We start from the raw sequence: 14,694 nt of genomic DNA, 5'->3' as shown, positions 1-14,694 counted from the left end.
CGAGCCAACTCAATTCAATTCAAGGGGCTTTATTGGCATGGGAAACATGTTTTAACATTGCCAAAGCAACTGAGGTAGATAATATACAAAAGTGAAATAAACAATACAAATCAACAGTAAACATTACACATACAGAAGTTTCAAAAGAATGAAGACATTACAAATGTCATATTATGTACATGGGAGTTTATCAAAATTGGGTGTGTTTTCGAATTCTTTGTGGATCTGTGTAATCTGAGGGAAATATGTGTCTCTAATATGGTCATACATTGGGCAGAAGGTTAGGAAGTGCAGCTCAGTTTCCACCTCATTTTGTGGGCAGTGTGCACATAGCCTGTCTTCTCTTGAGAGCCATGTCTGCCTACGGCGGCCTTTCTCAATAGCAAGGCTATGCTCACTGAGTCTGTACATAGTCAAAGCTTTCCTTACATTTGGGTCAGTCACAGTGGTCAGGTATTCTGCCACTGGGTACTCTCTGTTTAGAGCCAAATAGCATTCTAGTTTGCTCTGTTTTTTTGTTAAATCTTTCCAATGTGTCAAGTAATTATCTTTTTGTTTTCTCATGATTAGGTTGGGTCTAATTGTGTTGCTGTCCTGGGGCTCTGTGGGGTCTGTTTGTGAACAGAGCACCAGGACCAGCTTGCTTAGGGGACTCTTCTCCAGGTTCATCTCTCTGTAGGTGATGGCTGGATTTCTGGATTTTGATAATAAGTGGGTATCGGACGAATTCTGCTCTGCATGCATTATTTGGTGTTCTACGTTGTACAGAGAGGATATTTTTGCAGAATTCTGCATGCAGAGTCTCAATTTGGTGTTTGTCCCATTTATTGAAATCTTGGACAAAGGGTTCTATGACTGATTCAAGTATTTTTAGCCAGTTCATAATTGGTATGTTGAATTTTATGTTCCTTTTGATGGCATAGAATGCCCTTCTTGCATTGTCTCTCAGATCGTTCACAGCTTTGTGGAAGTTACCTGTGGCGCTGATGTTTAGGCCAAGGTATGTATAGTTTTTTTGTGTGCTCTCGGGCAACGGTGTCTAGATGGAATTTTTATTTGTGGTCCTGGTGACTGGACCATTTTTGGAACACCATCATTTTGTTCTTACTGAGATTTACTGTCAGGGCTGGCAGAATCTGTGCAGAATATCTGCTGTAGGCCCTCCTTGGTTGGTGACAGAAGCACCAGATCATCAGCAAACAGTAGACATTTGACTTCAGATTCTAGTTGGGTGAGGCCGGGTGCTGCAGACTGTTCTTCTAGTGCCCGCGCCAATTTGTTGATATATATGTTGAAGAGGGTGGGGCTTAAGCTGCATCCCTGTCTCACCCCACGGCCCTGTGGAAAGAAATGTGTGTGTTTTTTGACAATTTTTCATCCATTTGTATACTAGACCCTCATGCCAAATTGAGTCAAAGGCTTTTTTGAAATCAACAAAGCATGAGAAGACTTTGCCTTTGTTTTGGTTTGTTTGATAGTCAATTAGGGTGTGCAGGGTGAGTACATGGTCTGTTGTACGGTAATTTGGTAAAAAGCCAATTTGACATTTGCTCAGTACATTGAGGAAATGTACGAGTCTGCTGTTAATGATAATGCAGAGGATTTTCCCAAGGTTGCTGTTGACGCACATCCCACGGTAGTTATTGAGGCCAAATTTGTCTCCACTTTTGTGGATTGGGGTGATCAATCCTTGGTTCCAAATATTGGGGAAGATACCAGAGCTGAGGATGATGTTAAAGAGTTTTAGTTTAGCCAATTGGAATTTGTTGTCTGTATATTTGATCATTTCATTAAGGATACCATCAACACCACAGGCCTTTTTGGGTTGGAAGGGTTTTATTTGGTCCTGTAGCTCATTCAAGGTAATTGGAAAATCCAGTGAGTTCTGGTAGTCTTTAATAGTTGATTCTAAGATTTGTATTTTATCATGTATATGTTTTTGCTCTTTGTTATAGAGCCAAAAGATTAGAGAAGTGGTTTTCCCATACTTCTCCATTTTGGATAGATAATTATTCTTGTTGTTGTTTGTTTGGTGTTTTCCAATTTTCCCAGAAGTGGTTCGGGTCTATGGATTCTTCAATTACATTGAGCTGATTTCTGACGTGCTGTTCCTTCTTTTTCCGTAGTGTATTTCTGTATTGTTTTAGTGATTCACCATAGTGAAGGCGTAGACTCAGGATTTCCGGGTCTCTATGTTTTTGGATGGACAGGTTTCTCAATTTCTTTCTTAGATTTTTGCATTCTTCATCAAACCATTTGTCATTGTTGTTCATTTTCTTCGGTTTTCTATTGGAGATTTTTAGATTTGATAGGGAAGCTGAGAGATATTATATACTGTTAAGATGTTCTACTGCCAAGTTTACACCTTCACTATTACAGTGGAACGTTTTACCCAGGAAATTGTCTAAAAGGGATTGAATTTGTTGTTGCCTAATTGTTTTTTGGTAGGTTTCCAAAGTGCATTCCTTCCATCTATAGCATTTCTTAATGTTACTCAGTTCCTTTGGCTTTGATGCCTCATACAGCCATGAGAGAGAGGAGGGACAGCCGTGAAAACAGCTGGAAAATGAGTCAGAAGCACAGTAGCAGTTGGATGCATTTTAATAATGTAGACAATGTTAGAGCACAGTGTAGAATTTGCCCCCAAAAATCTCATATAAAGCAGGTTCTACGCACAACCTACCACGGCATATGCGAACTGTGCACCCAACTGTGAAGCTAGCTGTAGTGGAGCTTTGAGAAACTAGCAGGCCTGCTAGTGATAGTGGTTGATAATTGTTAGATTTATATGCACTTTGCTTATATACATTAAAAAGTTCTACTTTAAATGCAAAAGTTTAATAGCATTCTTTTTCACAACAAACCAATGCATTTTTAAATACATTGTGTTTAGGGTAGAGTGTGATTTAATTGAATCATTTAATTAGAATTGCTATCGCAAACTGTTTGACTTGAAAAAATACAAAACATATATTTTTTAAAGAGCCGTTTGAGAGCCAAAGGCTCACTGAAAAGAGCCGGAATGCCCATCTCTACATGAGTTCCAGTTGGCTCCGGAAGCCAATGCGCTGGGAAAGTATGAAGACTTCCGCATCACCTGTTTTGAATGGTCTTCTGCTAGAGAGGAATCCACGCCAGTGGAAGAGGCGAGAGGTTTCTTTCTCACCAAAATCTGTCGTAAATTAGCCCAATGCGTTTCTATAGGCTTATTTTGGACCTAAACTTGTCCCCTACCTTCCGCCATTGGGACAACGATTCGACTTGTTAGGGTGGAGACTTCTTCTTCAATGAGGTTTAACGGTGGTTGGCATCCAATATGTTGCATTACCGCCACCTACTAGACTGGAATAGAACTCCCTATACTTTGCTTTAAAACAATTATTAAAAAAATACCCTACCACATAACACTACTGACAAAAAAAATAATTAAAATCTAAATAACACCATCCTACTCCACTATTTTAAATCTATTTAATCCGACCTCATGCCAACAACCTGAAAGGATTGGACATCACCACATAACACACCCTGTAACTCTTCTGATGTTAAGCCTCGCACACCCATATACCTCTCTGCAGCTGCCACCACAACCTCAATTTTCTGCAACTTACATTCCATCCCTGCAGTACAGTTGATAACCATTGCTATAAATGCTAAAAATCCAATCTTACTGAAACATACATCACTTGTTGGCCTCTGTACTGGTACAGATCTACTACTCCCACCACTCCTCTCAGGATCCCTCCCTCTGTTCTGGTACAGATCTACTACTCCCACCACTCCTCTCAGGATCCCTCCCTCTGTTCTGGTACAGATCTACTACTCCCACCACTCCTCTCAGGATCCCTCCCTCTGTTCTGGTACAGATCTACTACTCCCACCACTCCTCTCAGGATCCCTCCCTCTGTTCTGGTACAGATCTACTACTCCCACCACTCCTCTCAGGATCCCTCCCTCTGTTCTGGTACAGATCTACTACTCCCACCACTCCTCTCAGGATCCCTCCCTCTGTTCTGGTACAGATCTACTACTCCCACCACTCCTCTCAGGATCCCTCCCTCTGTTCTGGTACAGATCTACTACTCCCACCACTCCTCTCAGGATCCCTCCCTCTGTACTGGTATATATCTACTACTCACACCACTCCTCTCAGGATCCCTCCCTCTGTACTGGTACAGATCTACTACTCCCACCCCTCCTCTCAGGATCCCTCCCTCTGTTCTGGTACAGATCTACTACTCCCACCACTCCTCTCAGGATCCCTCCCTCTGTACTGGTATATATCTACTACTCACACCACTCCTCTTAAGGTTCCCTCCCTCTGTACTGGTACAGATCTACTACTCACACCCCTCCTCTCAGGATCCCTCCCTCTGTACTGGTACAGATCTACTACTCACAACACTCCTCTCAGGATCCCTCCCTCTGTACTGGTACAGATATACTACTCACAACACTCCTCTCAGGATCCCTCCCTCTGTACTGGTACAGATCTACTGGTACAGTCAGCATGAACACCTCGGGATGTAGCGCTCAACAGTGCATCCCACTTATAATGCAGCTGCTTCGTCTTGATGTTCTTCTTTATCAAAAGCTACCGCGACACTTTTCCATTTCAAACAAGCTCTCAGGGTCCATTCACTGCCTGCAACTCTACTTGCGCTCCCTCACGATGGAACGTACCAAGGGACAAACGAAGTGGCAATGAAGAGAGGAGACATGAGCATCTCGTCATTATATACAAGTTCTCATTATTATACAAGTTCTCAATGGGATTTAAGGTCTGGGGAGTTTCCTGGCCATGCCAAAATATCAATGTTTTGTTCCCCAAAAGTTTTGAGCCACTTAGTTATCACTTTTGCCTTATGGCAAGGTGCTCCATCATGCTGGAAAGAGCATTGTTCATCACCAAACTGTTCCTGGATGGTTGGGAGAAGTTGACCATTCTCTTTCAGGATGTGTTGGTACCATTCTTTATTCATGGCTGTGTTCTTAGGCAAAATTGTGAGTGAGCCCACTCTCTTGGCTGAGAAGCAACCCCACACATGAATGGTCTCCGGATGCTTTACTGTTGGCATGACACAGGACTGATGGTAGCACTCACCTTGTCTTTTTCCCGGATGCCCCAAACAATCGGAAATGGGATTCATCAGAGAAAATTACTTTACCCCAGTCCTATATCAGTTGGTCCCTGATGTTTTTCTTGGAGAGAAGTGACTTCTTTGCTGCCATTCTTGACACCAGGCTATCCTCCAAAAGTCTTCGCCTCACTGTTTGTGCAGATGCACTCACACCTGCCTGCTGCCATTCCTGAGCAAGCTCTCTACTGGTCGTGCCCCGATCACGCAGCTGAATCAACTTTAGGAGACGGTTCTGGCGCTTGCTGGACTTTCTCGGGCGCCCTGAAACCTTCTTCACAACAATTGAACTGCTCTCCTTGAACTGCTCACCTTGAATGGTTGATTTAAGTGAAATCTTACTGGCAGCAATATCCTTGCCTGTGAAGCCCTTTTTGTGCAAAGCAATGATGACGGCACGTCTTTGGAAGTAACCATGGTTGACAGAGGAAGAACAATGATTCCAAGCACCACCCTCCTTTTGAAGCTTCCAGTCTGTTATTTGAACTCAATTAGCATGACAGAGTGATCTCCAGCCTTGTCCTCATCAACACTCACACCTGTGTTAACGAGAGAATCACTGGCATGATGTCAGCTGGTCCTTTTGTAGCAGGGCTGAAATGCAGAGGAAATGTTTTTGGGGGGATTCAGTTCATTTGCATGGCAAAGAGGAACTTTGCAATTAATTGCAATTCATCTGATCACTCTTCATAACATTCTGGAGTATATGCAAATTGCCATCATACAAACTGAGGCAGCAGACTTTGGGAAAATTAATATTTGTGTCATTCTCAAAACTTTTGGCCACAACTGTACTAGCTACTTTAACCTGTAGCTTGACCTCAAAGCAGCGTTCATTTTGTCCATCTGCAGTGACTGTACTCCACCATGGAAAGAGCCAAAGATGCATCTCCTGAACTGAGATTCCCTCCATTCCTAGGAATGTTTGGTTGGAGATATTTTTTATTTTACCTTTATTTAACTAGGCAAGTCAGTTAAGAACAAATTCTTATTTTCAATGACGTCCTAGAAACAGTGGGTTAACTGCCTTGTTCAGAGGCAGAACCTTCCGGTTACTGGTCCAACGCTCTAACCACTAGGCTACCCTGCCGCCCGGGTAGGGTATTGAAGTATTTGGATCTCACTGTCTCCTTGATCTCTGCCCAGGTCACTGATGATATTTGGGGATTTCCTGTTGTCATGTTCAACAGGCAAGGCAGGGTAGCTATCCCGTTGGGTGCTGCCATAACTGAATGTAGAATTGTGCATTCTTTGGAGGAGAAGAGGCTTACTCAGACAAGGTTTACTCTATTTTTATTCGACACGTACATAGAAAGAAATGGAATATATCATTTTACTTTTCACTTTGAGTGATGTTTTTCACCATTACACAAACACTCAAATCTGTTATGGGATTCTATCATTTTATCAGAAATGCTGACAATTGATATACTTTGTTAAGTATATTCGATCAATTGCTTGATATGAGGTTCTGCAGCTGCACACATGTTTTTCACCAACAAATGGACAAGCCTATGGATCAATCAAACCTTTCTTTATTCCTTACAATGAAACCTGTATAACCCAGTTCATTTGACATTCAGTTTTTATATGAACAGATTGGATCCATAACTAATTGCATTCAGGGCAGATCTGAAAAAGTCTTTCTTTGCGGTGGTCCACTCTCTTTGGGCTCCTGGTCTTTCCCTTTCTCCTCAAACATCAAGATCCTTCAGCAGAGAAAAATAAAATAACAAATTATTACACAAGTCATGTAGCAAAAAGACATATAGCCTTAAAGGAAATACAGTGGATTACTAAAGTTCAGAATCGTATTCAGAAAATTCATTTCAGGTCAAATGTAATGCCTTCATTAAATGTAGTGTCAGTTTCCTTCTAACTTACAGTCGGAGTATGGAATTCCTCTTCCCTAGCATCATATTGAGAAAGTCTGTGTAACAGAACGTGTCTCGTGCAGCACCGCCAACCACATCTGACATAATCTTTTTCAGCTCCAAGTGAGTCTTTGCCACACCCAGCTTCTCCAACATGCGCTTCAGCCCCATCATGTCTGTGACACAGAGATAGAGAGAGAGTGTCACGTTCGTCATACGAATGAGACCAAGGCTTAGCGTGGTCCTTCTGTGGCTCAGTGCATGGCGCTTGTACATTCTTTAATAATATAAGAATGAACATATATTATTATTATATTATTAACTGAACAAACTAACAAAGAACAAACCGTGAAGCTAATACGGCTAGTGCAGACAGGCAACTAAACATAGAATAAGAACCCACAAACACAAAAGGGGAATGGCTACCTAAATACGATCCCCAATCAGAGACAACGATAAACAGCTGCCTCTGATTGGGAACCATATCAGGCCACCATAGACATATAAATACCTAGACCTACAAAACCCCTAGACATACAAAAACCCTAGACAATACAAAAACTAGCATACCCACCTGACCTAGCCAAAATATAAAGAAAACAGAGATATTAAAGGTCAGAGCGTGACAGAGAGAGAGAGAGAGAGGCTGTGACAAAGATTGAGCCATCCATGTGAACTATGTTGTCCTCATGATTAGCCTAATCTTGTTATTCATCAGGATTGTCGTAAAAAAATAAGGCAATTTTACCAATGTCTCCTTGGTCATTGAGATCAAATTCCATGTATTTGTCTGTAAAACAATATAGAACACATTACAATTATTATTTAATTGTTGATTCATTCAATAAGGAAACATAACTGTCTGATCAATGTGCATTTAAAAGACTTGAAATCTCACTTTTAAACATTTCCAGTTTTGAGCTGAGGTCCTCCTCCTCTGCATATTTAGGATCTGTGAGAAAACCTTAAGAATAGAATAGCACAAGGCAGACATTGAGATTAGATCGTGTCAGTGGTGACCTGTCATTCAGCCACACATTTTTAGCAAAAAAACAAACATGTTTTGCATGTTACTTTGGCATTAGTATGTGTCACATATCAGTTTGCAAACAATGAAAACATTTATTTTTATTTTTATTTGATTTATTTCACCTTTACTTAACCAGGTAAGCTAGTTGAGAACAAGTTCTAATTTACAACTGCGACCTGGCCAAGAAAAAGCAAAGCAGTGTGACACAAGCAACAACACAGAGTTACACATGGAATAAACAAGCGTACAGTCAACAACACAATAGGAAAAAAAGAACGATGATGATCGGCAAGTAGGGATACTGGTGTGCAGAAGAGCAGAAAAGTAAATAAACACAATATGGGGATGAGGTAGGTAGATTGGGTGGGCTATTTACAGACTATATACAGCTGCAGTAATCTTAGCTGCTCAGATAGCTGATGTTTAAAGTTAGTGAAGGAAATATAAGTCTCCAACTTCAGCGATTTTTGCAATTCGTTCCAATTACTGGCAGCAGAAAACTGGAAGGAAAGGCGGCTAAAGGAGGTGTTGGCTTTGCGGATGACCAGTGAGAAATACCTGCTGGAGCACGTGCTATGGGTGGGTGTTGTTATCATGACCAGTGAGCTGAGATAAGGCAGAGCTTTACCTAGCAGAGACTTGTAGATGACCTGGAGCCAGTGGGTCTGGCGACGAATATGTAGTGAGGGCCAGCCGACTAGAGCATACAGGTCTCAGGGGCTTTGGTAACAAAACGGATGGCACTGTGATAGACTGCATCCAGTTTGCTGAGTAGTATATGGGAAGCTATTTTGTAGATGACATCACCGAAGTCGAGGATCGGTAGGATAGTCAGTTTTACGGGGGTAAGTTTGGCAACGTGTGTGAAGGAGGCTTTGTTGCAAAATAGAAAGCCGATTCTAGATTTGATTTTGGAGAATTTTTTTTTGTTTTGAATTTTTACCCCTTCTTCTCCCCAATTTCGTTGTATCCAATTGTTGTAGTAGCTACTATCTTGTCTCATCGCTACAACTCCCATACGGGCTCGGGCGAGACTAAGGTTGAAAGTCATGCGTCCTCCGATACACAACCCAACCAGCCGTACTGCTTCTTAACACAGCGCGCATCCAACCCGGAAGCCAGCCGCACCAATGTGTCGGAGGAAACACCGTGCACCTGGCAACCTTGTTTGCAAACCTTGTTTTACAATGTAAAAAGTATATATATAATTTAAAGTCGCATACAAACATGGTCTTCTTTTTGTTTTCTTGAGTAAGGCAGCTCCAAAATGCAGGTGTTTCAGCCTAGTTCAGTGATTTCTGTGGTGGTGGGGCAGCCAGCACAAAATATAGAGCATTGCGCCATGATTGATTCAGTGTTCTGTCACTCATGGGTACACTACGTCACGGCCAAGTCTAAGGGTAAAACTCGAAAATTCAAGCCCCTTGGGTGCTGCCATAGAGTTACATTAGAAGTGCCCATCCAAGTAGGCTCACAGTCATTGGCCACAGATAACATGACGTCAAATCACGTTATATCTACAGTAGCTTTGATTGGACTGATCATGTCAACATCATACTTTCAAAATCTTAGCTATCAGTCATCATCATGAATCAAGTCGACAATCTACTGGCAAATCCTTTTTAATCCTTGTCTTGTGAAGAGAAATAATGAAGAGAAATGATAGATAAAACATATCAGTACTCATCGGCCATTGGACAGAAACATTACACAACAAGTTGGGGATCGCAAATTCAACAATGAGTGTTTTGGAAGGAATCAGTGGCTAACTGCAAGTTTTCCAAACCAATCATTATCAAAGAAATCATAGTGCCGCTCTCAAAACAACTGTTAAACTTGGAACTGCAAAACCTGATTTTGGTGAGTTCAAAACAACTGGGAAATTGGGAAAAACAAGCTACGACTGGGAAAATACGTTTTGAACTTTCATCCAATTCAGATTTGTAAATCGGGAACTCGGCCCTCTTTCTAGAGCTACGACCTGTACATCACTGTTGTCATCATTATTTTCCCAAGTTCCCAGTTGTCTTGAAAGAACCATAAATTCAGAGAATGCCAGACTTTGATGACAAAGTTTGATGACAAAATATGTCCACAAAGGACCGCTGGGCCACATTCCTGTTCAGGTGAGCACAGCACAACAAGGTGAGTCCAAAAATGTCTTGTATGCTGCTGAAAAAATGATGTAATATGCCAGGGAGATATGTATACTGTAGCTAAGAAAGTAATACTAAGTGTATGTCATGTAGTAAGATCTTAGTAGCCCATGTGCCTCACCCTAATAATTTAAAACATTTTGCCTACTGTTCTGACTTGGTGGTGCACATGTAGCCTATAACCTGTTTTTGACAATGTTATCATCGATTACATTTATGCCTCTTTTTTTATCCTACGGTTCTGACTTGGTGTACATGGAGATCACTGTAAGAACGGCCCATGTTCTGAATTCTGTCACTGTACAATTAAAAAGTGCTGAACAAATATTTATATCGACTACATCCATCCTAGCTCACTCATTAATGTCTTAATCAAAATGACGGATTGCCTCTTATCAACTTGTCGTCCCTTTATGCCATAGTTTGTACATCTCAATTGACAGTAGAAACCACATTTGTTAAAGCAAGTCAGACATATATAGATATTTTTTTAAAGGCAGTAAATGAGGCTGAATGTACTGTTTCGCTGCCAGACAAGGCTCAGCTGATAGCCAAGTGTAGCTGTGATATTGTGCAATTAATGTATTGTTTAGTGTTGTGTATTGGTTTGCTGGCATGCATCCCACAATTTTATTTTCCTCTACCAAGATGTACATGCTAAAATCGCCACTGGATAGTGTACATAGATAATCAGATGCTAATAATGCTATAGCTAGATAATACTACCATAATAACATTTATAGACAGATGAACAACAGACCTCATTGATGGAGTTCAGTTTCACATCCTGCTGAGACTTGAGGAATCCAAATGCTTTCCCTCCTGAAATTATATGAGGATCAACTCAGAAAACGTGTTACTACTCACTTCCTTATTGGTGATCTATCCACACAACCCTCACACATTCACAGGATCTAACTAAAGATAACAGATTTGATTTAATTGATTGATTTAGCTAAAACACTGTATTTCTTTAATAAATTGTTTATAAAATCTGTGGAGTGCATATCGACAGAAAGACAGACAGACGGACTGACAGCGTGAGATGAGACGTATGACACAGAGACTTACCTTGTAAATGTTTGTCCATGTCAATCTGCTGTTATCTGGTGGATCATAGAGTAGTCAAAGGGACCAGGGGTGGCTGAGCGTTGTGTCATGAACACTGAAAGTGTAAAGTATGTATCTGTATTTTGTGACAGAAGAGGAAGTGTGGGGAGTTAAAGTTAGAGTGTGGTCATTTGCTAAGTTCCCCTCTCACATCCACTCACAGCAGACGGAACAGACAGAGAACAAAGAGAGTCTATGGAGGGGACAATGAACTAGGGGGTTTGCATTTGACATACGCTAGACTAGGCTACCACATAAACACTGCACACTACATTATTGTCTACATATTTTTTAAACTATTCAAGTCCTTTCAGCAAAACATGCAATCACTTTTCATGTCTTTTTTTATTTATTTAACTAGGCAAGTCATCTAATCAAATGTATTTATATAGCCCTTCGTACATCAGCTGATATCTCAAAGTGCTGTACAGAAACCCAGCCTAAAACCCCAAACAGCAAGCAATGCAGGTGTAGAAGCACGGTGGCTAGGAAAAACTCCCTAGAAAGGCCAAAACCTAGGAAGAAACCAGGTTATTCGGGCTGGTCAGTGGGTTAACTGCCTTTTCAGGGGCGGAATGACAGATTTGTACCTTGTCAGCTCAGTGTACCTTGCAACCTTTCAGTTACTAGTCCAACCACTAGGCTACCCCGTATAGATTTAGGTACAAGGAAGGAATGCATATAATTATTTTTACTTAACTAGGCAAGTCAGTTAAGAACAAATTCTTATTTACAATGACGGCCTACCTCGGCCAATTGTGTGCAGCCCTATGGGACTCCCAATTACAGCCGGATGTGATGCAGCCCTATGGGACTCCCAATTACAGCCGGATGTGATGCAGCCCTATGCAGCCCAGCCGGATGTGATGCATGGGACTCCCAATTACAGCCGGATGTGATGCAGCCCTATGGGACTCCCAATCACAGCCGGATGTGATGCAGCCTGCTCCCAATCACCCAGCCCTGGGACTCCCAATCACAGCCAGATGTGATGCAGCCCTATGGGACTCCCAATCACAGCCGGATGTGATGCAGCCCTATGGGACTCCCAATCACAGCCAGATGTGATGCAGCCCTATGGGACTCCCAATCACAGCCGGATGTGATGCAGCCCTATGGGACTCCCAATTACAGCCGGATGTGATGCAGCCCTATGGGACTCCCAATCACAGCCGGATGTGATGCAGCCCTATGGGACTCCCAATTACAGCCAGATGTGTGCAGCCCTATGGGACTCCCAATTACAGCCAGATGTGATGCAGCCCCATGGGACTCCCAATCACAGCCGGATGTGATGCAGCCCCATGGGACTCCCAATTACAGCCGGATGTGATGCAGCCCCATGGGACTCCCAATCACAGCCGGATGTGATGCAGCCCTATGGGACTCCCAAATACAGCCGGATGTGATGCAGCCCCATGGGACTCCCAATTACAGCCGGATGTGATGCAGCCCTATGGGACTCCCAATTACAGCCGGATGTGATGCAGCCCTATGGGACTCCCAATTACAGCCGGATGTGATGCAGCCCCATGGGACTCCCAATTACAGCCGGATGTGATGCAGCCCCATGGGACTCCCAATTACAGCCGGATGTGATGCAGCCCTATGGGACTCCCAATTACAGCCGGATGTGATGCAGCCCTATGGGACTCCCAATTACAGCCAGATGTGATGCAGCCCTATGGGACTCCCAATTACAGCCAGATGTGATGCAGCCCTATGGGACTCCCAATTACAGCCGGATGTGATGCAGCCCTATGGGACTCCCAATTACAGCCGGATGTGATGCAGCCCCATGGGACTCCCAATTACAGCCGGATGTGATGCAGCCCTATGGGACTCCCAATTACAGCCGGATGTGATGCAGCCCTATGGGACTCCCAATTACAGCCAGATGTGATGCAGCCCTATGGGACTCCCAATTACAGCCGGATGTGATGCAGCCCTATGGGACTCCCAATTACAGCCGGATGTGATGCAGCCCTATGGGACTCCTAATCCAGCCGGATGTGACAGCCGGATGTGATGGATGTGATGCAGCCCTATGGGACTCCCAATTACAGATGGATGTGATGCAGCCCTATGGGACTCCCAATTACAGATGGATGTGATGCAGCCCTATGGGACTCCCAATTACAGATGGATGTGATGCAGCCCTAGGGACTCCCAATTACAGATGGATGTGATGCAGCCCTCTCCCAATTACAGCCGGATGTGATGCAGCCCTATGGGACTCCCAATTACAGCCGGATGTGATGCAGCGGGACTCCCAATGCCGGATGTGATGCAGCCCTATGGGACTCCCAATTACAGCCGGATGTGATGCAGCCCTATGGGACTCCCAATCACAGCCGGATGTGATGCAGCCCTATGGGACTCCCAATCACAGCCGGATGTGATGCAGCCCTATGGGACTCCCAATCACAGCCAGATGTGATGCAGCCCTAGGACTCCCAATCACAGCCAGATGTGATGCAGCCCTATGGGACTCCCAATTACAGCCGGATGTGATGCAGCCCTATGGGACTCCCAATTACAGCCGGATGTGATGCAGCCCTATGGGACTCCCAATTACAGATGGATGTGATGCAGCCCTTATGGGACTCCCAATTACAGCCGGATGTGATGCAGCCTATGGGACTCCCAATTACAGATGGATGTGTGCAGCCCTTATGGGACTCCCAATTACAGCCGGATGTGATGCAGCCCTATGGGACTCCCAATTACAGATGGATGTGTGCAGCCCTTATGGGACTCCCAATTACAGACGGATGTGATGCAGCCCTATGGGACTCCCAATTACAGATGGATGTGTGCAGCCCTTATGGGACTCCCAATTACAGACGGATGTGATGCAGCCCTATGGGACTCCCAATTACAGATGGATGTGCAGCCCTTATGGGACTCCCAATTACAGCCGGATGTGATGCAGCCCTATGGGACTCCCAATTACAGCCGGATGTGATGCAGCCCTATGGGACTCCCAATTACAGATGGATGTGTGCAGCCCTTATGGGACTCCCAATTACAGACGGATGTGATGCAGCCCCATGGGACTCCCAATTACAGATGGATGTGATGCAGCCCTATGGGACTCCCAATTACAGATGGATGTGATGCAGCCCTATGGGACTCCCAATTACAGCCGGATGTGATGCAGCCCTATGGGACTCCCAATTACAGCCGGATGTGATGCAGCCCTATGGGACTCCCAATTACAGCCGGATGTGATGCAGCCCTATGGGACTCCCAATTACAGCCGGATGTGATGCAGCCCTATGGGACTCCCAATTACAGCCGGATGTGATGCAGCCCTATGGGACTCCCAATTACAGCCGGATGTGATGCAGCCCCATGGGACTCCCAATTACAGCCGGATGTGA

The 14,694-nt window shown here is 43.7% G+C and overlaps 1 protein-coding gene across 1 annotated transcript; it reads right to left on the bottom strand.

Annotated features, from left to right (window-relative positions):
• Positions 1-6,657: 6,657 nt before the first annotated feature.
• LOC127927555 (allograft inflammatory factor 1-like) lies at positions 6,658-11,414 on the bottom strand. The gene is made up of 6 exons (XM_052514100.1): positions 11,270-11,414; positions 10,955-11,020; positions 7,911-7,976; positions 7,761-7,802; positions 7,023-7,188; positions 6,658-6,847 (listed from the first exon to the last, which is right to left on the bottom strand). Exons 1-6 carry the CDS (start codon positions 11,286-11,288, stop codon positions 6,760-6,762), a joined length of 447 nt encoding a protein of 148 aa, XP_052370060.1. The 5' UTR covers positions 11,289-11,414; the 3' UTR covers positions 6,658-6,759.
• Between the last annotated feature and the right edge of the window lie 3,280 nt (positions 11,415-14,694).

The sequence above is a fragment of the Oncorhynchus keta genome, unplaced genomic scaffold, assembly GCF_023373465.1.
Source record: "Oncorhynchus keta strain PuntledgeMale-10-30-2019 unplaced genomic scaffold, Oket_V2 Un_scaffold_1526_pilon_pilon, whole genome shotgun sequence".
Taxonomy (NCBI): Eukaryota; Metazoa; Chordata; class Actinopteri; order Salmoniformes; family Salmonidae; genus Oncorhynchus; species Oncorhynchus keta.
The sequence above is the reverse complement of the archived record's forward strand: the minus strand, read 5'-3'. Positions and strand labels throughout refer to the sequence as shown.

Coding starts and splice junctions, on each gene's coding strand:
- LOC127927555 (XM_052514100.1), bottom strand. Junction 7,977..10,954: donor GAACTCCATCAATGAGGTCT/GTTGTTCATCTG, acceptor TCTATTCTTAAG/GTTTTCTCACAGATCCTAAA. Junction 6,848..7,022: donor AGGAATTCCATACTCCGACT/GTAAGTTAGAAG, acceptor TCTCTGCTGAAG/GATCTTGATGTTTGAGGAGA.